The sequence below is a fragment of the Echinops telfairi genome, unplaced genomic scaffold (assembly GCF_000313985.2).
Source record: "Echinops telfairi isolate 266 unplaced genomic scaffold, ASM31398v2 ScPeMD7_7400;HRSCAF=8409, whole genome shotgun sequence".
Lineage (NCBI taxonomy): Eukaryota > Metazoa > Chordata > Mammalia > Afrosoricida > Tenrecidae > Echinops > Echinops telfairi.
This window is the reverse complement of record NW_022111300.1, coordinates 969,363-995,565: the sequence shown is the minus strand read 5'-3', so window position 1 is coordinate 995,565 and position 26,203 is coordinate 969,363. Positions and strand designations below refer to the sequence as shown.

The 26,203-nt window shown below is 41.0% G+C and overlaps 1 protein-coding gene across 1 annotated transcript in view; it reads right to left on the bottom strand.

Annotated features, from left to right (window-relative positions):
- Positions 1-243: 243 nt before the first annotated feature.
- The window catches only part of AKAIN1 (A-kinase anchor inhibitor 1), an 85,493-nt gene continuing 59,533 nt past the window's right edge, over positions 244-26,203 (bottom strand). Inside the window, exon 2 of the mRNA XM_045296246.1 lies at positions 244-2,374. Coding sequence (XP_045152181.1) covers positions 2,181-2,374 — 194 coding nt within the window. The 3' untranslated portion in view covers positions 244-2,180. The remainder of the gene's footprint in view (positions 2,375-26,203) is intronic.

The following is a 26,203-nucleotide window of genomic DNA, read 5'->3' as shown; positions in this document are numbered from 1 at the left end:
CACCAAATGGCAATCCACCGTAATCCTATGTCAAATCAACTTCGGTGGCCTGTGGAAAAGGGCACTTCTTGGCACGCATCTTTCTCCGTGGAAGCCTTGGGAAGCCCCATCCCTCCGTTGCCCTCCCCCAGGGACAGAGAAGGCCCCTTCAGGAAACTCTTCTGGTCATGAGAGCTGTGGTTCTGAAAACAGGCCTCATGATGCCACATATAGAAAGAGTCAAAAGAGCAGGACATTGAAATGTTTGCTTAAAATGATAACATTTATTTCAAAGCGGAACATAGTATATTATAGATAGCATTTAGATGCAGAGATTTAATAGGATGCTCTTCAACATCCCCAATGCATTGGCATAGAAACATTAGAAAGGAAGGCTATGTGTTTCTGCCCATATCACAGCAAAAATTCTGCGGCAGCTTATATCGAAACATCTTAGTAGGCAGAGGGCCTGGCTAGTTGCAAACTACAAGCATTGGGTTTATTTATTTGTGCCGTGTGTGTGTGTGTGTGTGTGTGTGTGTGTGTGTGTGTGTGTAAACTCCTGAATAATTTCCCCGCGTACCTTCATTCTCAATAGCTATGGTGTGCAATTATACATACACATATCCTGCTTTTTAGGGCCACTGAAAGTCTTCAATTGTCATGAGTTCTGATAAAAAATGTGGAGATAAAATGTCTATATTTAAATTCTATTCCCCTCTACGCCACCTTCTCTCCATTCCCACCAGTGTATTCCATCTGCACACTGTGTTAGATCAGCTAACCAAGCGAATAAGAGATTTTTTTCGTCTGCCTGCTGTTGCCAACCTACCCACTCCAGAAAGTGTGACACATGCGGTTTCAGAAGCCAATCCTAGGATTGGGCACAATTTATGTGCTAACCCTTTGGCTGTTTGGCTGTTTTGCTCTTTGTCAGCGTCAAATTGAGACCTTGGTACTCTGAAACAAAACAAAAATAAAATTGTAACAATGATCAAGTGTTTCCTCTCAGCCCATTAGCACCAACTCCGCAGTAAATGGAACTTTGAGGACGTCCTATAGCTATGCATTCTCCATGTGGGAGTAGAGTAACACATCTTCCTCTTCCAAGAGAAATGATTTTATACATACACATCTCTTACTAACTATATTCAACACTCGGACACTATCTGTTCCCACTGTATTTTCATGCTCGAGAGCTGGGGAAGAAAAAAAATGGTTTTTCCCATCTTAAATGTAATTCCTGATCTGTATGACTTCCATAATTTGAAAAAAGACAACAATTCTCACTTGTGGATGGGGAAAAGGTTTCTACTAGTCGGGTACTACTGCAAATGCATAGCCTGATGGCAGCACAGTGTTCCTGGGGCCCCAGAGCGCCCTCCAGTGATGCCGCATGCCACAGCCAGACGCTAGGGTGGCACCCTCTAGAAGGGCCAGCACTTCAGCTATCTACAACCCTTTCTGTGTCGCGTGGGGCTGCTACTGTTTTGAATCATTAGCAGCTCAGGCACATATACTGATCTATCTTATTTCAAGACGGCAAAAGATATCCATAGCATTCCCAAAGGATTTCTTGGGAAACAGCAACTATCCATCATCAATCAGGAAATTATGACTGAGTTCTTAAAAAGCCTAAACTCCTCTTTGAAAAAAATTATACATATATACTTCATTGGTATTCTGAAGAACTCAGTCTTAGAGTTTGTCTTTCTTAATTGGACCTTGGACCTGAGTCGACTTTATATAAAACTTTCAATTCCGAAAGTCCATTCCTTCGCCTTTCCAGTGTGTCTTTTAAAAATATTATAGAGAACACAGTACTGCACTCCGTATTTTTAAAAGTGTGAGAGAGAGAGACTGCTGGTTAAATTCACAGAAAGATTGCATAAAGGCAGACATAAATAAGAATTATTTTCTAAAGCAACAAAAATAAATTGTGTTGTAAAACGACTTTTGCAATTACAGTGTCACGTTTGCCCCCTCCCCAGTGGCGAAGAGGCACTGCATCAATATAAACAGAATCACCTGAAGCACATTTGTCAAAACCGTGCTTCTCAGCCAAGGGCTAATGCGGATTCATTCTACTCCAGGTGCCCATGGCACTTCCGTCTGCTGTACTGGCAACGTTTCGGCGACGCATCCTATACTAAGAGGAAGGCTAGAAACCAAGCACATGATAAAAGCCAAAGCCACCGATGTTACTTCTTCTCGTGCTTCTTGGTTAGCTCCCCCACTCTCAGCTGGCAGGCGCCCTCGTTGGCCCTGGCTCGCTCTGCCGCCGGCCGGCCCTCGTGGGAGACTTGCTGCACAGCCTGCAGGATCGCATTCTGCACAATCTGTTTGCTGGCATTCTGCAGCTTCACCTCTTCAGGCTCATCTCCAGGGTTCTCACCTAGCCAAAAAGACCAGAGGGACATGAACAGAAGAGACATTCATTTCAGAAACAGTGACAGGGAGGGGCAGGGGGACCGTAGAAAGAATGGAGGAAACTGTAAGGACATGTAAATTCTGAGGCACACAGGTAGACACAATGCCATGGTCTGACTTCTCGTCGCCCCAGGAATGGGCCCAACCTAACATTTTACTGACATAATACGTCTCATTTAATATTCGCATTACCCCAGAATCCTCTGCTGCTAGATACAAGTGACCATTTGGCATCGTGCTGGGTAATGAGGAAATCTTGGAAAGGAGCAAGCCCATGCCCCTTTGGCTTTTTGCACTGTCCTCTCCTCTTCTTTGCAACTTCAATAGAAAGGTGCTGGGTGTTGTCTTGTAAGAATATAATCATCTTGTAATATGCACAGAGAAGAAACCTAGCAGTCTTAAAGGCATCATGGAACATGTACACCAGCCCTGGACCCTACATGAGTGTAGTAGTTATATAATCATTCGTCAATCTGAGATGATTAAGAGTGAAGGGGTGGAGCCTAGCCTGTCAATCAGGTCATACCAGTGAGGCCTCTGTGTGGGCATGGACTTCTCCTGAGGATCCTGGGAACTCCGGTATTCCTCCTTGGAGGTGGAAAACACTCTCTCACTCTGCTCACTCCCTGGGAGACATTGCAGCTGACCAGACCCATGGAGATACTCTAGTGCCCTGAGTTGGAAAAGCCACATGGAAACCCCTGCCAGTGCTGAGATGCATACACCACCACTGGATCCACAAGATTTCCCACCCACTGGCCTGTGGTCATCCTGAATTTGGCATCATTGCATGTGTTTCATGAGTCTGAAGAGGCCTTTATAGATTGGTATCAGACATATAGGCTCATATCGGACTTATGGACTTGATCTGAACTGGGCTGAGATTTTTCTTAATGTTCAATTAAGAACATTGCATATAAAGCTCTTTCCTACACATGCGAGTGTCTATGAATTTGCTTCTCTAGTCCACTCAGAATGACACAAGAACCAAGAATAAATTGAAAAGAGAAAATATATAGGTGCAGAAAGTCAACCCTGACCTTTGAGGGGCTCTACCTATTACCACTATTCAGCAAAAAGGTGTAGACCCACAGAGAGACACTCCTAAAGAAAGAAGTTCTACTCATGCTTTCTCCTAGAAAGGATCTTAGCCAAATTTAAAGAGTGTTGACATTAAACTGTCCCTACTGAATGAATCACTGGTCTTGAGATCTCAGAGCCACGGTCTCAGAGGACATGAAGGTCTGTTGGCATAACATAGATCATAAGGACAATGTTCTCCATCCTACTACGATATTTAGTGGCTGGAGGCCTAAAATCTCATAAGCATCCATCTGTGGTGCAACTATTGGTCTTTCCTCGTTAAGAGGGAAAAAGTAAAGAAAATCAGTGATGCCTGGAGACAGTGGATCCAATGGACTCATTGACCATATACACAGCAGTCTCTTTATCCTTGAGATCAGGGGAACTGGATGGTACCCAACTGTCACTAGCAATTTCTCAGAAAGGGATTGTGACAGGTAGGTTATTGTGCCAACTTGGCCAATGAACACATGTGGGGTTAACTGAAGGGCAGTTTAATTGAAAGGCGGAGAGATAAATCACTCAGCCAGCCTCGCCTTTCTGGTCTAGTGCTCTTTGATGATCAGACCAGTGTGCAGCTGCCTTAGCTGATTCTCTGCCTCAACTTGCAAGCTACACTACCTGTGGGACACCCAACCTGTGGACTGTGTCACTGCAGTTTGAGGTTCCTTTAAGACCTGCTTCACCACGCTACTGGTGTATACATTGCTTGAGCCGAGGACTGTTGGACCCTGTCATCTGGCTAACTGCTGGTGACCTGGCTTGCTGTTTGCTGCCTGTGGCCAGATTGCTTGAATTGCTCTACAGAGGCCTCAGCTGTCTGGTTCCTTGACTTGCACTGGTGGCCCTCATGACTTGAAGGACTGCCAGTGTATTAGCTGTCTCATGGAAGTGAGTTGCACTGAGCCATTTGCACTGCTCTATAGACTAATTAGCTGTTTATTTCTTATTTTGTATATATATCTATATAGATATATAAAATCATAAGTGTCCTGCTCTTGTTTCTCTAGAGAACCCTGTCTAACACAAGGATCACCTTAGAAAGTTTTGGATAGAGATGGAGAAAAATGCGGTGGAAAAAAATCTAAATTATTTTTTTTAAATAGGCTTGCTGGTCAGATAGAGACTAACCTCAGAGCTAGTCATAGCTTCAGAATGAACTCACCATAGCTTTGCCCATAGCTTTGCTCATAGCTTGGGAATATACTCATCCCCATCACTCAATGTTTGGCCAAACAATCAAAACTCAATGAGGGATAATAAGGCCTTCTAATGACCAGATATTTGAGACTGGGGGCAGCGGTTTCCCGGGGACAAAGTTCAGAAGGCTTAAGAAAGGAAGAGTGGAGGCAGGGAATATGGGGGGGAGGTTGGGGGCCAAGGTTGCATAATGGAGAGTGCCATTGGTGACATGAGGTATGGTATCTGTGAATGATTGAATGTTAGACAAATCTGCTCTATAGGCCTGCATCTAATTCATAATAAAAAGTTGGAAAATGAAGAAAAATGAAACTTAAAAAAAAATCTTGCTGTATAACTATCTTTCTATCTCGGGATGGAGGAAGAAAGAAGCTAGAAACATGAATAAGCTGTTCTTTAATAGTACAGAGAGAAGGGAAAAAAACTATGCTAAACTTAGCCATGACCTATTTGAGCTAAACTGTCATGTCCTCATCCATTCATTATGAAGATAAATTGATTAAAAAGTCCAAGGCAGTGTGTGCCAGACCATGTCTGGAGGACCGTTCAGTATCAACTGGCAAGGCGGGGTTAGTCCTCCTTGGCCCAGCTATCACTTGACTCCCGGTTAATGAGCAGCTGTCTGCAGGGGAAGCTGGGAGACAGAGAGAAGGGCTGGATGGAGAATCGAGGCACGAAGATGAGGGAAAGACACTCAGAGCATTAACAGACAATAAAATCAGAACCAAAAGCTCTACAAACCACACATTTGTACGCTGTGTGGTGGGTTCTTTGGGCCACAATGAAAGACACCTTCTGAGATCTAATCTTATGGGAATTGGGGGTGGGAGCCATGTGTGATTATGATGAGGATACAGATGTCATAGCCAGATACCATGGCAATATTTACTTCAACCTCGCGTTACAATCCAGAAATAAGAAGCAGTCAAAGTAACTAGGTATTTGAGTATCCAGATTATCTTCTGGCCATTAGAAGGTCTCAACTGTCCTGTTGCTAAAACTTTCTCTTCCTCTGGAGTCTCCTGAACTTCAAGACACTCTTGTTTCTACTTCTTCTTACCTTCCCGCACCTCATGGTGCTACATATTGCCTTTTTTCTGAGGTCATTCTAACTAAGGTTATCTGGCAACTGGTTGACTCTTGTCATATCTTCAAGTTAAACTCCTCCAAGAATATGATAGGCTCAGCACATCGCATCCATTGCTGTAACACAGGGCTTTGATGCCAGTCCACCTTGTAAGCCACAGAGGGAATGCACTTGACTCATTTTTAATTCATCAGCTGTGTCCATGGAGGATGGTTTAAGAGGTGAGAGCCTGAGGCAGGAACCACCTGGTAGGTCTTCCCTTGGCAAGGCATTGTGGGTAGAGTAAACATCCACAAGTTTGGCATTGTCTAGTGACCCTGTGGCATTCACTCGAAGGAGTGGGTATTCGAGAAGACCCTCGTGGAGAGACTCAATGTTAGTACAGTTGGAAGAAGTGCATCAGAACCCCACAGAAGATCAAGCACTCCGAAATTCTCGTCCCAGTTTTCTGTGTGCAGTTCCTTCATTACGGTCGAAAGAAGCCCCACAGTCTTATAGGTGGCTGATTGATGCAAATATTTTCTAGCTTGATTAGCATTCACAACATCATTTCCTTATTTCACTAAAGATGATGTATAAATTTAACTAGTTTTAATCACTTAAATGTCCAATTAAAATAAGTTGAAGTCAAGAATGTGATGTAGTTAATGGTGGTGGAATAATTTGGAAAAGGATATCAACAATGGTTGTACAACCCAAATAGTCTAATCAATGGCACTGCATTAAACATGGAGAAATTGTGGAATTAAAGAGTGTTTTGTTGTGTATGTTTTTGCAATTAGAAAAAGCAATAATTACATGAATAACAATGGGCACAAGGAGGAAGAATATGTGACAAAATAGATTGAATATGGTGATAATTGGACAACTTTTCTTGATGGGATTGAATTATTGAATTGTTGGACATATGGATAAAGTGCTAATAAAACAGTTTAGAACAAAAGGAATGTGATGTGACCTGTATTTATCTTTAGTACCTCTACCCCAATTCTGGCATCTTGCTTCCCTGAGGCTGCCCAGCTCTCCATCCTACGCCTGCCACAGGCAATCCGATGCCCACACCTCTGTTCCTCTGCTTCAGAACTCACCAGTCCAGTGTAAGCCCAATGGTGGCTTAGTTTCACTCTAAGAACCTAAATGCTGTTTACTTCCCTTAGCACAGTGGTTTGCATGTTGGCCGCCTACCTAAGGTCAGCATTTGAAACACCATTTGCTCGAGGGAGAAGGTTGGGGCTTTCTATTCCACTAATGAGCTACATTTTCAGAAAGCCACAGGGGCAGTTCATTCTGCCTGGCCCTACAGAGCCACGATGAGTTGGAATTGACTCAATGGCAATGAGTTTAGTTTGCTTTGGGACATGTGATTTGGGGGAAGGGCCATTGGTCCCATCTTACAGAAGAATCCCATTATGATTTTCCCTAGGTTTCACAGATACAGCGGCAGAGGCTGTGCCGTAAAGAATGATCTGCTCTGATCTGTCTTCAAATTGTCAAAGCCTCTCTCAGACAAGTGAGGACTCCTGCACCATGACCTCTGCATACTCTCAGAGACACGGTACAGTAAATGTCTTTTTCGTCTCCGTTCATTGCTTGAGCCTGGAAAGGCAGTAGTGCCATCCATCAGTGACTGCCACGTGGAACACGGAGGATAAGAATTCCTAATGGCCCCTCTATTAAGGAGAGGGTCAGCCTTTCTGCAGTTCTGAAACTGTAGGAATTTTCCACAGAGTCCACCTGTTACAGGACACTCCTCTCTGCCAGCTGCTCCTGGACCATCGTGGCTGCCCTGCTTCACCTCCAAGCTAGCGACTGTTGTATATTGGTGGCAGGTCACAACCCCTGAGTGTCCAGGAGCCCACTGCTTCCCCACGCATCAACTCCACTCTCGTCGTGCTCCCTAAAGGAAACAGCACAGCTCTCACAAGCGCCATGGCTCTGTGAAAGAAGGAATTGCATTCCAGCTGTGGCAAGTCATCAAAGAGTGCAAGCCGAGAATTTAACTGATCGCTCTAAAGTAACTCTTAGTCCCTGTGGGAACTACATAACAAGCGAGAATCTCAGGAGGAAACACAAAAAGGCAATGCTCGGAGAGGAAGCGGCATCTTCTTTCCTTGCCTTAAAGAAGCCGCTCCCACCATTTTGAGAAGGGTTTCCTTTTAATGTCAGACTATTTCACATGTGCCCTCATGAAACAATGGCAAAAAGAAGCTATGAATTCAGTACTCTCTTGAGATGGATTTTATGAACCGCAGAACCTCCCACCTACACTTGAAAAATTAACCACCATGTGCGATGATGACGTTTATGTGTCGTCTTAAGTAGACCATGCCATTCAGTGCCCGTGACGGTATGGGCATATGGTTAACATGTGCCACCAGGTGTCTTTACCCTTCATAATGTGGGTGGGCCTCATTTGATCAGGCTAAAAGAAGAAACTGAAGTTTCTTGAAGAATGAATTCTGCCCGAAGTCTGTAATATAAATGCCCCATCTAATGACCCATCCTACAAATTTGGGGTTTAAGATTGCTATATCAACTCTTACCTGCGTTTCCAGCCTGCTCTAAAAATTTTGGACTTGCCAGCCCCTGAAATGGCATTATTTCTCTCTATCTCTGACTCTCTTTCTCTTTATCTATCTATCAATGTATCTTTCTATCTATCTGACTCATATAGATATAGATATTTTTTAAAACAGAATTGTGCTGGGTGGAGGGGGCTTTCAGAGTATGCATTTTTCCTGCTAAGCAAGCATCGAGCAATGTGCTCTGAGGTAGTGCACCCAGTGGCATCACCTGGAAAAGTTTTCTCTGGTCACAATGAACTTTTTGTAAAAGCAGTTTCACTTGAGCCTTGTCTTTTTGTGATGGCTGATTTAAGAGAACAGCATGGAGCTGTGAAACATTGTTTCCTGCTCAGGAAAAATGCTGCAGAAACTGTTGTGATGTTGAATACAGCGTATAAGGATAGGACTATAGGAAAAACTCAAGTGTAAGAGTGGTTTTCTCATTTCAAAAAAGGTGAAATGTTGATTGATGATAAACCTTGTTCTGGATGTCTGCCAACTTCCCCAAAAGATGGAAAGGTCGGCTCATAGTGCATTTGGAGTTCGTTCCACCCGGTCAGACTGTTAATCAAGCTTTATATTTAGAGGTTCTGAAAAGATTGCTTAACAGTGTGAGACAAAAAAGGCCTGATTTGTGACAGACAGGGGACTGGTTTTGCCACCACGACAATGCACCTGCAACCGCAGCTTTCTCAATGCACCAGTTTTTGGCAAAAGACAGCATGTCTCTCTTGCCCCATGCACCTTATTCACCTGACCTCACTCCGTGTGACTTCTTTTTGTTTCTGCAGATGAAGAGGGACATGAAAGTGATTTGATGACACAGTGATTTGATGACACAGAAAATGTGAAGAAGAAAAACAAGGGAGGTGCTATCAGCCATCCAAACAGATGAATTTGAAAAATGTTTCCAAGAATGGAATTGTAGATTTGACAAATGTATTAAGTGTAATGGAGAGTACTTTGAAGGTGACAAAGTTGTTTTGTAAAAACAAAAAATTTAAATACACAGCTTTGGGGGGAAAAAATTCCATGTTTTGGGGGTATCCCTTCGTGTGTGTGTGTGTGTGTGTGTGTGTGTGTGTGTGTGTAATATCCAGCAATTGACAAATGGACAGAGAAGTGGATTAAAGAGAAGCTGGATTACATGAAGAAGGATGAGAGTCAGGGTCAGAGTACGGCTTATTAACAACCACCGACATGGACACAGCCACCAGATGACATGACCTTGACTGCTGAGAATGAGGAGGACTTGAAGCACTGGCTGATGAAGATCAAGGATTGCAGCCTGAAGTTTGGATTACAAATCAATCCAAAGAGAACAGGAAAAAAATCTCACAACTTAACCAATAGGTACCATCATGTTAAATGGAGAAAAGATTGAAATTGTCAAAAATTTTCATCTCCTTTAGATCCACAAGCAATGTTTTTGGAAGCAGCAGTCAAGAGATCAAAAGACACACTGCTTTGAGTAAATTTGCTTTCTGCACAAAAATTTTTAAAATCTTGAGAAATAAGGAGGTTTCTTAGATTAAGGTGTACCTGGCAAAAGCCATGGGGTTTTCCGTGGCCTCATATGTCTGGGAGAGGTGGACAATGAGTGAGGAAGACAAAAGACAATCCAGTGCATTTGAAACATGGTGTTGGTGACGACTATTGAAAGTACCATGGACTCTCAAACAAATCTGTCCTGGAAGAAGTACAGCCAGAATGTTCATTAGAGACAAGTATGGACAGACTTGGTATCACATACTTTGGGTATGTTATCAGGAAGACCAGTCTCTGTAGAAGGACATCATGCTTGATAACGTAGAACAGCAGCGAGAAAAGAGGAAAGCCCTAGACAAGATGTAAAGACACAGTGGCGCCAACACTGGGATCAAACACAGCAACAATTGTTTCATTCCGTTGTAGATAGGATCACTATGGTTCAGAACCAACTCGATGGCACTTAACAACAGATGTATATGAATATGTATGTATGTATACTCTCAAATATGTGCATTTTAAATATACACACATGCAAAACCCACCACTAACAAGTCAATTCTGTAGCAATCCTGGAGTCATAGAACAGAACTGCTCCCTGGGTTTCCGTAGTTGGAATGTTTATGGACACAGATCTGCAGCCTTCTTTCTGTAGCACTGTTGAGTGGGATTCAACCATCCAACTTTCAGTGAATTAGCAGTCCACCACAAACCACGTGTGCATCCATGCACTCTGTACTCGGCTCTCCCTATCTACGCATACACACGTACAGTGCTGCTGGTGACACAGTGGGTTAAGTGCTGTGCTGCTAACTGCTAGGTTGGTCATTTGAACCTGCTATTGACTTCCCAGAAGATTATGAGGCTGTCTGCGCCTGTAAGGACTTGCAGCCTTGGAACCTCTAGGGATCAGCTCGACTCTGTCGTACAGAGTGGCTATGAGTAGGAATTGACTGGGGGGGTTGGGGGGTTGAGGTGGACTGGGTGGCAGCAAGAAACAGTTAAGCACTTGAGCAGCCAACATGTGGGTAGTTCAGTCCTACCCAGAGGGTCCTTAGAAGAAATGTGTGGCAAACCACTTCCAAAAGGTCACACAGCCTGGAAGAACCCATGCAGCACAGTTCTGTGTTGACACCTGTGGGGTTGTCATGAGTCAGAATCAACTCCGTGGCAACTAAACATTATGCAGCGATCCACTCTTCTACCTGTCGGGATGGATGGAGGGAGGGAGAGATAGACAGACAGACAGGTAGAGAGATGTAGCCCCCCCAAAACAAACCCACTGTCATCAAGTCAATGTTGACTCACAGCAATGCTATATATGGTTTCCGAGGCTGTAAATCATTCTGAGAGCAGACAGCCTCATATTTCTTCTACAGAATGACTGGGGGGTTTGAACTTCTGACCTCTGTGGGTAGTAGCCCTATGCCTAACCCACAGCACCAACAGAGCTCTATATCTAGATCTACCTCACTTCCATTGAGTCGAATCTTACTCATCGTGACCTTTTGGGATAGGGTAGAACTGCCTCTGTGGGTTTCCAAGACTGTAACTCTATGGAAGTAGAAAGCCTCATCTTTCTCCCACAGGTAATTCTGAAGTGCCAACCTTTCAATTAGCAGCCCAACAAGCTCACACCACTAAGGGTCCATACAGACACAGATACATAGCTATAGATAGATAAAAGTGCACACACACACACACACACACACACACACATACCAAAGAGCTCTGGTGTCACAACCAACAGTTGAGTACTCTGCTGCTGACCAAAAGATCATTGGTTTGAATCCACTTAATTCCACAGAATAAAGACCTTGTGATCTGGTCTCAGAAATATGACACTCTGTTCCCTCAAATAACTATATCTTCCTGATCCCTTGTAAGGCTGGAAGTGTTAGAAGAAGCAATGAAAAGAAGACAGCTGTTGTGAGCTAATTTATAACGATGAATTCCTAACTATCATGAGGGTAAAGGGCAGGGCATGGTGTGGTTCTGGGTACCTTTCAGATACCATGCACCAGCTGTGTTCAATTTTCTGCCCTCTCGCCATATAGTCACTCATGAAACATTTATTAAATATCAAAATGTGCCAGGTTTGCATAAGACCTTCACCTTTAGGAACAATGTGATAGCTCAGTGTTTTCTCAATGTTTTAGTAACATACATATTTTGACTTTAAAGGATTGATAGGTATTTTCTAATAGGGATTTTTCTTAATTATTTCAGTGGAGGCACAGTGATGGAATCACTTGCTTGGAATCCACTTCCGGTAAATTCTGGACTTGGGATTAGTACTCCAGATCTTCAACCGAGAGTCTTCCTCCTGGCTCCTCGCTGTTGGCTTTGTCTTCCTCAGGAAAGGTGTGTGTTAGGGGGGACAGGATGTGGGGGGGGGGGGGGGGGATGGTTGTTGGGAATAAAGCCCAAGATGATTTCCTTCTCTGTATAAAAGGAAAACACGTAGAAACTTATCCACCTACTCATTTTCTAATTTACTTTTCTCTTCAACATATCAGTGTTGTCATTACATCTTCTATTTGTCTTTGCACTCACTCTCTTGCTGCTCAAACAGCAGTCTGAGTACCCTTGATAAATGTGAACTCAATTCTGCCCCTCATCTCTCAAAATGCTTCCATATCCTCCCATTGCACCTGGAAAAAAACACTCAACTTCTCATCAGAGCCTGGCACCACCTGTCCATGGTCCAACCTCAAACCCTCGCCCCCTCGCTCATCCAGTGCTGTGAAGTTGGCTATGGCTTGGTATTCAATTCACCACAGATATGATCTAAGTTTGAGTGGATGGCTAGCTTGTTACCATTTGCTGTGAGGCCATGCCCAGGCTTGTTTCCTCAGCTATAAAATGGACATAACCATAGCACTGCCTTCATAGATTGTGGTGGCTCAGACATAGAATTCCCACCTTTCATGTTGAAGCCTGGATTTCTCTTCCTGGCCAGTGCACCTCATATGCAGCCACCAACCAGCCATCGGTGGAAGCGTTCACACTGCAATGAGGATGAGGGGGTTTCAGCAGGGCTTCCAAAGCAAGACAAACTAGAAGGGAAGGCCTGGTGATTTACTTCTAAAAACCAGCCACCAAGCCATATGGGTCCCAACAATGGGCCTACCCACAGCTGATGATGGCAATGGAACAGCACCAGGTAATGCTTCACTCTGTTGTCACGGTGACTCCGTATGTCAAGGACTCCTGGACGGTAGCTAACAACAGCATAGGTTGTTACAAAGATTAGGCAGGCTAATATTTCTCAAGTGCTTAGAACTCTGCACATAGAAAGTATACGGAATCACTGTTCAATAACTAAAAGTAAAGAGTTTCTGTCTGCACAGAAGCCAGCAGTCTATCTTTGTCTCAAATGCTAAACCTTGCTTCAAGGCAGAAAGAGCTGAGAATGTTTTATGAACCACTAGTCGTAAAGCAGCACAAAGTTTTCTGACACTGGTACTGCACATAGACGCCTGTGAAACACCTCTGGACTCTCCATAAAGGAGGGAATGCACTCTCGGCTGTTAGAATTCAGCCCAACATCTCCCATCTGCTAATCTGAGGACAGCGTACTGTGCATCTTCCTCGTGAGAACATCCGGTCGCAAGTGGAGGATCACATTGACCCCAGTACCAGCACAGCTGGGTCACCGAGGACATTCAGTAAATATTTATTGAATGAAGGATGCGTGCACTAATTTTCATTGTATAGTTTGTTCCATAGCTCGCTCACACACTCGCTCACCCCCTCGGTGCTCCCTTCCTCTCTTTCTCCCTTCTTCCCTATCCCCATGTCTCTCTCTTTCTCTCCCTCCTCCTCCTCCCTCCTCCTCCCAGTCATTTTCTGCCCATGGTGTTTTCTGCTTCTCTGTGGTTAAAGTCCCAGAGGAGACACTGCAGATCCCCATTGTAAGGCACCAGCTCTGGCCCTCCTCCTGAAAAACTGTACAGGAAGCCCACTGGAGAAGAACATTGGAAACGCTGCTTCAATTACCAGGACTATAAAACTAGGCCAATAACCATTGTGAAGTGTTACAAGTGAATCTCTGTCATTTATGGCAGTCTCCTTTGCCCCATCCTTCTCTCCTTTGGCATCCCCACACGAACTAGTGTCTTGTGAACTGGAGAGCCAGTTCTCATTTCTCTGACAAAACATGCCATTGCCATCATGTTGATTCTGACTCCAAGTGATGACTCATCTTTCTCCCAGAGTGGCTGGTGGGTTTGAACCTCCAACCATATGGCTAGCAACCTAAAACATAACCAACAACACAACCCGGGGATCTCCCTGCATTCAGTTTCAAATTATTTTCAAAGCAATTGAAAATTGGAGACTAGGGGGGCAGGAATTAAAGAACTAAAGGGGAAAAAAAAAAGAAAATTGGAGACTAACAACTTCTCTTCATTTGGGTGCAGTGATCTCCCCGGATGATTTCATTCCCCCTGGCCAGGGGTTTGACCTGCACTCACTCTCCACATGATTGAGATATGGAAAAAGAAGAGGGAGGGAGGGAAAAGACAGAGCAGATAGCGGCAGAACAACAATTCAAATTACTACCCCAAATTAAATTGAAACGCGTGCATCTGATTGAAATTACAGACAGCGCTTTAAAAGTTTTTAGCAGACACTGTGAAAAACAAATTAATTGAACAAGAACCATTATAACCAGCTTAAGACCTCAGAGCTTCAATTGAGATTCAGTCTAACGTGTTGTCATTTTTGCATTATTTAGTAAGACTAGCATGTTGGCATAGGTTGGTACAGGTAGATTTAAAGGTCTACCATTCATTTCCTCCTATTTTTCATGAAATTGTAAGTTCTTCAGTCACAGATTCTATTTCTATAATTTGCTTGTTTAACAGCCCCTAAATATAAGAACCAGACATGTAGCTGCTGGCTGATTATTTTCACTTCTATGTAGCATTCGTGCCATTTAATAAGTCAATTTTTAAATACAGTGTAGTCTTTAGCCTTACATGTTTTTCAGAGTAATTGTAATTGCAGAATTTAGAGTAACTGCAAGTAGGAAGATTTAGCCAAATGTCTCTCTTGTCTTAGCAAAGTGATTCACATAGTGATGATCACAAGATTCCCGAGAGCAGTAAGAGAACATATGCCAGTTGTGTTAGTCTGGGTTGACTACAGAAACAAATCCAGAGACACATGTGTGTAAGAGAGAACTTTATATCAAAGAACATATATTGAAAAAATATCCCAGCCCAGTCCAGATCAAGTCCATAGGTCTGATATTAGCCCGTATGTTCAATAATAGTCCATAAATTCCTCTTCAGACTCACACAGCACATGCTATCAGGCAGAAAGTTCATAAACCAGTGGGTGGAGAAGTCTTGTGGATCCAATGTCAGTGGAAGCATCTTGGCACTGGGGAGCATATCCACGTGGCTCTCCCAGGTCTCTGAGTGTGGCTTTTCAACACAAAGGTGAAGCAGAGAGAAAATGTGGCCACCTCCAGGGAGAAGTAGAGGAAGTTCCCAGAATCCTCATGGACAGGCCATGCCCACAAGGAGGCATCATCAACTGTGACTTGATTGACAGGCTAGACTCTACCCCTACATTTATCTATCGAGTGGACATGAAAGTATGCAACTACCACCCCAGTAGACTAGTGCTTTTCAAGGTTTTCCTCTCCTCACAGTTGCTAGTAGTCACTGGCCAAATAAGTCACATTACTAAGTCCAGATGAAGTGTGGACAGGGATTACGCCTTAATCAGCGGTTGTAGAAGTGTGTTACAGAGTTGTATCCTCTCCCCAGACTTATTCAATCTCTATGCTGAGCTGCTCGTGAGAAGTTTCTCATCAGAGAAGCTGGGCCTATATGAAGAAAAATGCAGCACCTGTATTGGAGGAAGGCTTATTGACAACCCTAGGCAGATCACACAACCTTGCTTGCTAAAAGTGAGAAAACTTTCCCTTTTGACCATTAGCATTTGCTGATGAAGACCAAGGATTTCAGGCTTCAATAGGGACTGCAGCTCAAAATAAGGGAAACAAAGATCCTCACAACTAACGAAGCTCAAGACTACCATGCATTTACTATTTTCATGCCCTCTTTGCTTTTTTATGGCATGCCTTTGTGAATGAGCATTATTGAAAGTTTTGTCCTATCTCCAACCCTCATTGTTTGAGTAAATAGTGTCTATCAACTTGTTTTTAATCTGTACAAGTCGACTATCCATGTATTTTAGTCTTTAAATATGTCCTATACATGAATACTTTCCTCTTTCCGATAGGATTTTAAATTCTATACCATTAGCTAACTTAATGATACTATCAATAGAATTACTGTATGCTCCGTGAGCTGATTTATAATGTTTCCCAATAAAATGATAATGCTATCTCTAAAGTGGATATACATAAACTATAGATAAACTAATGGCTTTTGAGCTTGCACTTAGTTGTAGCCCTAATATAAGAACAATTACCTCTTATGATGTGGCCCAACTCAATATGTGCCCTCCTGACGAGATTTCTGAACATGTGAGTGCTATCGCAAAGTGTGGCAAAGAAATCAGATGAGGCCCAGCTATCAGAAAGAAAAACATCTGGGGTTTTAAAGGCTTGTCTTAAAACAAGCATCCATCTAAATGAGGTATCAGCTAAGTCCAAATGGAAGAAGCGCATCAGCCTGTGTGATCCAAAGTTGTAAATAAATAATAAAAATTCAAGACCAGAGCAGGGAATGGTATGAGAGCTTAAATTCTGAGCACCCAATTTTCAGAAGGTTATAGATAAGAATGGAAGCCCAAAATCCAGTTACAGGATTCCCCACATGGATTAAGGCTCTGGTGAATCCCCTCTGGCCATTGACCCAGGCTATGAATGACTTACTATCAGACAAAGTTCACTGAAAAGTGGATTAATGTGGATATAGTTAGGCTATAATTTTACACTTTATCATTTGATCTCATTTTATACTCATAGTTTAATCTGTTCTTATTTTATTACTTTCTGCTTTCTTTTTGAAAGAAGTTTATCTCTGATTTTGTTTTTTTTCTTCTTTTGGTATATTTTCTGTATATGAAATCCAGGATAAGTAAATCTATAGAGGCAGTAACTGGATTAATAATTTGTTAGAGTTAAGGCAGGGGAGGTTAGGGCAAAGTGAGTAACTAATAAGAAGGAGTACAAGATAGAAGAAATGTTCTAAAATGTATTTGGTGATGATTGCACAATTCTTTTTAATATGTTCAGATCATTAATTTGTATATGTGAATTATATGTCAATAAAACAGTTAAAATGAACAATAACAGTCATGAAGGACATCTATGATAATCTTTATATATACTTTAAATCCTCACAACTGTATCCATAGGAAACATCATGATAAATGGAGAAAAGTTTGAAGTGGTCAAGGGTTTCATCTTGCTTGGATCCATAACTTATGTTCTTGGAAGTCACAGTCAAGAGATAAAAGACACATCACGACCTCTTTAAAGTGAGCAAGGTGTGTCTGACCCAAGCCACATTTTCAATCATCTCAATGCATGAGAAAGTTGGACATTGAATAAGGAAAATGAAGAAGACTAGATGCATTTGAATTATGTTGCTGGTGGAGACTATTGAAAGTACCATAGAGTGTCAAACGAGCAAGCAGATCTTTCTTGGAAGAAGTACAACCAGGATGCCACTTAGAAGCGAGGATGGTAGGACTTGTCTTGTGTATTTTGGACATGTTATTAAGAGTGACTAGTCCCTGGAAAAGGACATCCTGCTTGGTCAAACGGAAGGATAATGAAAAAGAGGCTGCAACAGTAGGCTCACACATCCGAACACTTGTGAGGATGACACCGGACCAGGCAGTATTTCATTCTGCTGTGCACAGGGTCGCTAGGAGTAGAAATTGACTCAAGGACACCAAGAACAATGGTGGGAATGAACTTGATGGTGAGGGCTCTGTGTGGGTGATACAAGAAAGAGAATTGCTGTACCTATTTTTCTTTCACAAATTGTCTGTGAAATTAGCTAAATAGATAATAAGTGAAGCAGAAATTTTATCTCAAGAATCCTTGACCTTTCCCAAAGTACTTTCTTATTCACAGTACTGACTCCAGAGACAAGAATTCATTGAATTATCACTTTTTAATACAATTCATTGAGATAGTAAGAATAGCGCAGTTGGATTTCTGTAGGTTTGTTTTAAATCACGATAAAGCACTAATCTTCCAGGAAAAGATAGTACTTGTAGTGCTGCAATAATTCATGACTCTGCTATGGTTTTTCTTCTAACTGGAAAAATGCTGGGGGTGAAATCATAAAGAAACCTCAGCCAATTATTGTGCTTGGTGCCATTTTGGTGGAAGAGGATTCACGTCCATTTTTATCATTTGCTAAAATAACTATGCATGTTGTTTATTTTATTTCAGTTTCTCAATGGATGAATTTTTAAAATGTGCTGAGCCAAGCTAAAATTTACCTTTGTCTGGGAAAGACATGACTGAAAACAATTTGAGGAAAGGCATGTATAAGGATTTTCAGAAGCAAGGTACACCTCCTTGAGTTACACGGCATGCGGGTAGGCTTTCCGGCAGTCCACTGAATTCCGAGCCATGGCCACCCGATAGGATGGGGTAGAGCTGCCTCTTTGGGTTTCTGAGACTTCAGCCTTCACAGAAATAGATAAGCTCCTCTTTCTCCTGTGAAGCAGTTGGTGGATGCAAGTACTAACTTCGTACTTAGCAGTTCCATACACAAACCCCTATGCCACTACAGCTCTCTCTATATATAGAGAAAGAGAAAGAGAGAGACATAAAATAGTAATTCTGATATTGAATAAAATAATGAATATACTTAAAAAATTTAATCCATTATACTATTAATGGACGTTTGGTGTGATTTCAGTCGTTAACTGTTATGTATAATGCTACTGTAAACATCCTTGGCCTTGTCTACAAAGGCCTATGTATAGGAGATCCGATGGAGGAATGGGAGCAGACGTCTGTGTTTTGGAACATGACTCTGCCTCAAGTTCACGAGTTCTTTCCAATTTATAATCCCAAGGTAGGGCACAAATGTATACCTCCAAGAACAAGGAGAGTTCCTAATGGTAAAACCTAGTCAATACCTAGTACATGTTGGAAATCTAGTCAATACCTAGTACATGTCAGATTTTTTTAATGCCAAAACTAGTAGGCATGTAATTATATCTCATGAATATAATTTAATTTCCTATCAAATTATGATATTCAGTGCCTTTTATTATTGCTTCCTTTTTATGAGGCACCTGTTCCAATTATTTGCTTATTTCTCTATTGAACTATTTTCCTTTTCTTAATTGTTTCGCATATATTCTGGACAAACTCTATTCATCAAATAGATAACCAGCAAATAAGTTTTTCCTCTTTATGGCATTTTTAAAAATGCTGTGTTTGTTATTAATTAAAAGAAGTTATTTATTTTTATGTAATCAGCTCACTCGCTCTCCATTTTTGATTAGTCATTTGTTGGCTTTTAAAACTCTTGACCCTAAGTTCATAAAGTTGTTCTCCTCTACTGCCTTTTGCAAGCTCTATGATACCACTTTGACATTGAGGACTTTACTGAGTTGACTTTAGTGCATGATACAAGGTGAGGATGTGATTGTGCATATTTTCATGTAGATACTGAATTGTCACAACATTATGTTTTAAAAATTCCATCCTTTTTCTTACTGGTTTCACATGCCACCTTCATCAGAAATCAAGGTGGGCCCTGTTTTAAACTATTCTTTTCCATTAGCCTATTTGGCTTGCACCTACTTATCAGTCTTAAATAATGATAAGCTTTAGTATTCGGAACAGAAACTCTCCCCATCTTAAGTCTTTGTTAAATGGTGTCTTCAGGTCTGTGCCCTTTCAAAAGTAGATCATCGGTCTTTTCTCTCGGACACCTCTGGGTGGATTTGAACCATCCACCTTTTAGGTGGTAGTAAAATGTATGCATCACCAGTAAATAATGATTTATTTTCTTAAACTGTATTTTCTAAGACTTGGTGATGTGTAGAAATAAACAAAATAGTTTTATGCTGATTATTTTAAGTTCAGAAAACTCACCAACATCTCTTATAAATTCTGATCATTAATCTGTTGATCTTCTACACATTATAACATCTCTCAATAATGGTAGTTTTCTTTCTTCCTTTCAAATTCTCCCTTTTGTGTGTGTGTGTGTGGGGGGTGTGCCTAGTTCTTGCTTATTTATTTACCTATCTTTCTATACTAATTGAAACTCCTAGTGAAAGGCTGAAAGAAAATAGCAATTTGTGTATTGTTCCCAATCTCAAAGGAAAAGATTTTGCTATTTCAACATTGTACGATATTTGATACAGGTGTCTGTAAGTACCATTATCAATGCAAATAAGTCCCCTTTTATTTCTAGAGGACTAAGAAATATCAGTAATGATTGTCAATTTCTGTCAAATATTTCTTAATCTATCAAGAAATATGAGTGTAAGTAAAAACATTTTGCTACAAAATCATAGAAGTCATTATTAAACAAAAATATTTAAAATGTGAAGCTTTTGTTCTTTTGTATACAAAAAGTAGGTGTATACAAAGGAGCCCAGGTGACATTGTGGGTTAGGTGTTGGGCTGCTAACCACAAGGTTGACAGTTAAAACCCACCAGTCGGTCTCTGGGACAAAGACGGCGGCTATCTGTTCCTATAAAGATTTACAGCCTGGGAAATCCCGTAAAAGGGTGCTCGAGTTACAGTGGGCTTGCTGGCAGGGTTTTGTTTTCTGTTGTCATTTTGTTGCTCTATATATATACTTGTAAAGGTACTGTTTCCTGCTCTCTACCCTTCCCCCTACCCCCCAATTCTGCCCTGTGCGCTTTGATTTGTGCTTTAGTTTGTCTTCTTAAAAAGCCTTTTGAAATTTTCTGTTCAGCTCTTTTACTTTATCCTTTCTTCCACTCTCTTTAGCTACTCTACATTCAAGAGCAAGTTTCAGAGTCTTTTCTGATATCCACTTAGGGCTTTTCTTTCTTTCCTGTTTGTGTTGTTGTTTGGTTGAGCATGTCTTTCTTGTTTTTACTATATAATATTCTTATTGACATATCTTACTCATTCCAATATATCCTTACCCTTCCCATACAGTTTCATTGTTCAATCCCATTGGGTGGGGTTATACAATTATTAATGCTATCCACTCCCCGCTCCTGCCCCTCCCTATCTCACTTCCCGTACCCTCAGGGAACCATTGCTCCTGTCACTGTCTCTCAAGGGTCATCCAACTTGACTACCACGTACCAAGCAATCTTCAATATACAAATGAACATATGCAAATATGACATGATTAATGAGGTATATCACATAAAGACCTTAATGGTAAGGAGAGGGAATCTTAAAGAACTTGAGGATAGTTAAAGGGCCCATTGGTGCCATGTCCGACTCTGGATTCATTGTCTGTCCTGTATGGCCCTTCTGAGAGGAAAAGCCCAACTGTCTTGTTGGTGGAGTTTGGGTATCCACTCCATCTACTTCCCGTCATATCGATTTGGTTGCATGTTTTTGCTTTGTTTTGTTTTAACTTCTGATATCCCTTCCCAACGACACCTCATGATCACACAGGCTGGTATGCTTTATCCATGTGGACTTTGTTGCTTCTGAGCTAGATGGCTGCTGTTTAACTACAAGCCTTTAAGACCCCAGATGCTACATTTGTTTATGTATCCATATTGTCTTCAGTGATCTATATTCATATATAAACAAATACACATAGATTCCTATATATGTGTGTATAGGGATTTATTTTCCTTTTTATTTTTTCACTCCTACTCCACTATTGTGTTTGCCTATCATTCACCTCTCAGTAATTCCTGACTCCCCGCTTACCTCCTCACCCACTCCACCCCTCCTAGGCCCCACAGCTACAGTCTCTTTCTCGTTTTTTAATGACCTTTTGCTTTCTTCATGTTTGATGTTCTTGAGATCACACAACTCATTTGGTCTTTAATCATTAGTGTTCAATGCAGCATATCTGTTCATGAGATGGGCCATAAGTCCAGAAAGGATATACTCGATAGGTTGTACTTTGGCTCTTATGAATGTGTTCATTTTCTTTGAGCTTCAGTCTGAACTTGCAGATGAGCAAATGACTGTCTGTTCCACAATCAGCATCGGGCCTTATTTTGGCTGAAGCTCTGGAGCACCCACATTTCTCTTCCCCCAAATGTAGTGGATTTGATTCCTATTCACTCTATGTAGTGAGGTCCAGTGTGCAATGTTCACTTTTGCTGTTGAAAAGAAATACATCCACAATGAAGGAGTTAAACGAAAAGGTCCAACTCCACGCCGTCCCATCACTTCCACCTCACAGTGACTCTAGCACAGGGCCCAGCTGCCCCGGTGGCTTTCTGAGACTGGAACCATTGATGGGAGTAGAAAGCATCATCTTCCTCCTGATGACCTTGTGGTCTGTAACCTACTGCATAGCTCACTAGGCCATTAAGGTTCCCGGAAGTAGTAGTTGGTCTTGCATAATTCTATGATGCCATTTCCAATCCATTCCTGTCATGGAAGCCATGTTTTCCAACTCCTCTGTGTTTTCAACTTTTTCCAATTAACAGCCTTTATTAATGCATCTTGATTGCATATTTTATCAGTTTCATTGCTTTTTGTGGTTGGTGGGTAAATTTGAAGAGTAAGTGCATTAACTGGTCTTCCTTAAGAGATGAGTGGTCGAACGTTACTGTAGAGAACATCTATTTCATGTTCCAATTTTACAAGGGCTTTGAAGTCCAAAAGGGCAGTTATTTGTCCAAAGTAACATGTTATGTTTTCTCAAGGATTTTAATCACTTCATTAATAGACCAATATCCTTCAAAGTAAAGTCTAAAGAATGGTAGATTTTTGAGGTTGAAATATGAGTGATTTTTGGCAGAGAAGGCAAAATTATCCTGTTGAAGGGGTAGCATGTTTGAGAAAGCAAGGATAGCTGAAAAAAACAATGTGTTACATTTTTACTTTTATATAGGAGGGTAGAATGCACAAATAATTTGTTTTGTAGCATGTGATGGGTTCAAATGTGAAAGTTTTTTTTAAAGAAAGATTTTTTAAAATTGTACACTCGGTCAGGTGGGCTCGGAAAAATAATCCAGACTTTGCAGGAGGAAAACAAGCAAGATAGCAAATAGAAATGTGGATTGGTCAATATTCCTTTAACCACAAGAATGATAGTAGTCAGAAATCTAACAAAGTAGAGTAGAACAGGTATAATCTTGGCAACAGAAAATCAGTTTTTAATAATGTAATTGAAATGAGAATTTTTTTAAGTGTTCCTGTCGAATCAATTCCAGCTCATGTCGTACTACCCCATAATGTTTCCAACACTATAATCTTTACATCTTTATCCCATGGAGTAGCTGGTGGATTTGAACCACTGGCCTTTGGGGTTAGTAATCAAGCACTTGAATAACTATACCACCCAAGGCTTCTCATAATAAGAATCCGACTAACCCTGTTGCCATCAAGTCAATTCCAACTTATAGACCCAAATGTTACTATAATGCAAATAGTCGAATGCAAATTAAGAAAGTAGTAATAAAAGATGGAGTTCTTCAAGCACTAGGGAAAGTTAGGGAGAAGTCCACAGACTAGAAATAAGATGAGGACTTATGTATAAAAGTCTATATTAAAATCATGCACTATGAAGATATTCTTAGGACTCAATGAAAAGTGTGAATTATGTAGTTTCACGGCCACGTTATCTTATGTGCTCCATTTGCCAGCATCTTCTCTGAGAAAGCAATCCCAGAAATCCGGAGCCTATAGCAGTGTACCTCATTCTCCTGGTCCTCTGCAGATGGATTCAGGACAATCCAGGACCCCTGCCCCCCTTCCTCAGATGGTCCTCCCTACTTTTGCCCTGGTGGTTGGTTTCCCAAATGAGAACTCACTCAAATATTTATTGAGCAACTACTGTGTGCTAGAGAATGCACTAGGCATTGGGATTATTGAAATAATCCTTCTTCCTGCTTCCAGCTGTTCACAGAGGGCAATCTGGTTCTGTGAGCAGAACCACCTAGTCTACTTTAACTGACCTTTCAAAACACAATGCAAATGTCTCCCCAGGTATATTGCACATGATGAGTATGAAGCTAGAAATATATGATGAATATTCAAAGGCTCTGAATAATTAAATAGTACCTTTCAAAGAGGTTAGAATTGTTGTCATATAGATCAAATGAGTTTGTAGAACTGCTTCAAAATGCTACTGTTTTGCTCAGAAATCTTTTAAGAAAAGCTTAAAATAAATCTCCAGGGCCAATAGGGTGGTGGTGGTGGGAGCATTGTAAAAGGGGTATGATGTCAAGGAGTCTTGGAGACTGATTGTGGTAGCAAGTACAATCAATACTGCTTGATTTATGGAATGATATTATATATGTATTAACACCCAATAATAAAAATTTTATATATATACTAGCAGAGTCCTAAAGAGGAAAGAGTTCTCTGAGTGGTAGAAGCAGAGAATAAAGGGAAAGATATTAAGGGTATAAGGAGCCTTGGTGGTGTAGTGGTTAAGTACTGAGTTGCTAACTACAAGGTTGGCAATTCAAAACCACCAGTGGCTCCATGGGAGAAAGTTGGGGCTTTCTACTTCCATAAAGATACAGTCTTGGAAACTCACAGGGACAGTTCTACCCTGTCCCATAGCATCACTATGAGTTGGCACTGACTCAATGGCAGTGAATGCGGTTTTGGTTTGACTTTTGGGTTGTGCATGTGGGAATGGAGTGTACACGTGACCAGTGTACAGGGAACTTAATGAATGGGGATGCTAGCCCGGTGAGTCTAGCTTCAAGCGCAAGGTGTGTCTTTTGCATTGGTTAAATGAGCTGAGTGCCAAAAAAATAAAGAAATAAAAATTAGCTGAGTGCCAAGCCTGTGCTGCACATTTGGTGATGGAAAGAGTAATCAACCATTCATTTTCAATAAAATGTTAACCTTTACTGTCAACTAGCTGCTGACTGTTACTTCAATCTTCTTCCAAAGGCTGAAACCAGAGGCATGAGTGGAGGTCATCATTTGCAGGGTCTTCCTCTCAGAGCACGGTTACATTTGTCAAAGCACTCAGGTTCATAGATAAGACAGGACACAAGTTTTGTTGAATTTGTCCAATTCAAATTGGACCTTTTGTCAGTCAAAAGGCCTTCTTAGCCAGCAGCACCTTCAAATTAGGAGCTCTCATTTATAGGCTTTAAATTCTTGTTCTGTTAAATTCACCTCATGTCGTTTCCTTGGCAGCATTCAAGTATTTATTTCAATACTTGATTGGAGCTAATAGGAATGAATTAAAATGTCTTCCAAGAAGAAAATTAGAATGAGCACTTCAACAATTCATGAAGCATTAACAGACAAATCAATACAGAGCATTTTCAAATGATAAAAATAATGCTGACTGATAATGCTATCAATTTATGTGTTCAAAAGGCTGAACAATTTGATTCAGTATCCTTTGGATCCATCTGGTATACTTATACGAATTGCATAATATACTGGGCAGTTAACTTTTTTTAATCCACTAGATAATTTTGAAAACTGGGGAAGGGAAGTTTGTGATTCCAACTATCAGATGAACATTACACTTTGTAATATAATTTATACATAGATATAGCACTGTTTTGGAAAACATAATTCTCCAACTATGCTGAAAATCTAGAGTATAAGGAAGGGGGAATATGAAAAAAGTACCCCAATTTTAATTTAAAATACATATGGAAATGATTTTATAGAAAAATATGTTAATCCATGAGGAGAAATATGTTAACTCACAGGGAGATTACAGAAGATGAAAAATATACTATTTTGGTGCCAACAGTTAGTCCACAGTTCTTTTGTCTTTTATAGGCCAGAATTAAATGAATGTAGAGGATTGCTTTATGTGCCTCAAAAGACGTTATAATTCTGAACTTGTTACTTGAATATGTAATCTCACTGGGAAATAGGGTTTTCTTTGCTAAATTAATGGGGCCATATCAGTGCAAAGTGTATCTTTTTTTTCTAATGGCAGCAATATATTTATTGGAAATAAACTCAATATTATATTAACCTGATGAGGAGGTTAACAATACATGAAGGGCAATTGGTGCAACTTTTTTTAAAAAACAGGAAAAAAAAAAGAAAATTCTTTTTTTAATCAATTATTTTACTGGGGGCTCGTATAACTCTTATCACAATCCGTACATAAATCCATTGTGTCAAGCACATTTGTACATTCATTGCCCTCATCATTCTCAAAATATTTGCTCTCCACTTAAGCACTTGGTATCAGCTCCTCATTTTCCCCCTCCCTCATGAATCCTTGATAATTTATAAATTATTATTATTTTGTCATGTCTTACACTGTCTGATGTCTCCCTTCA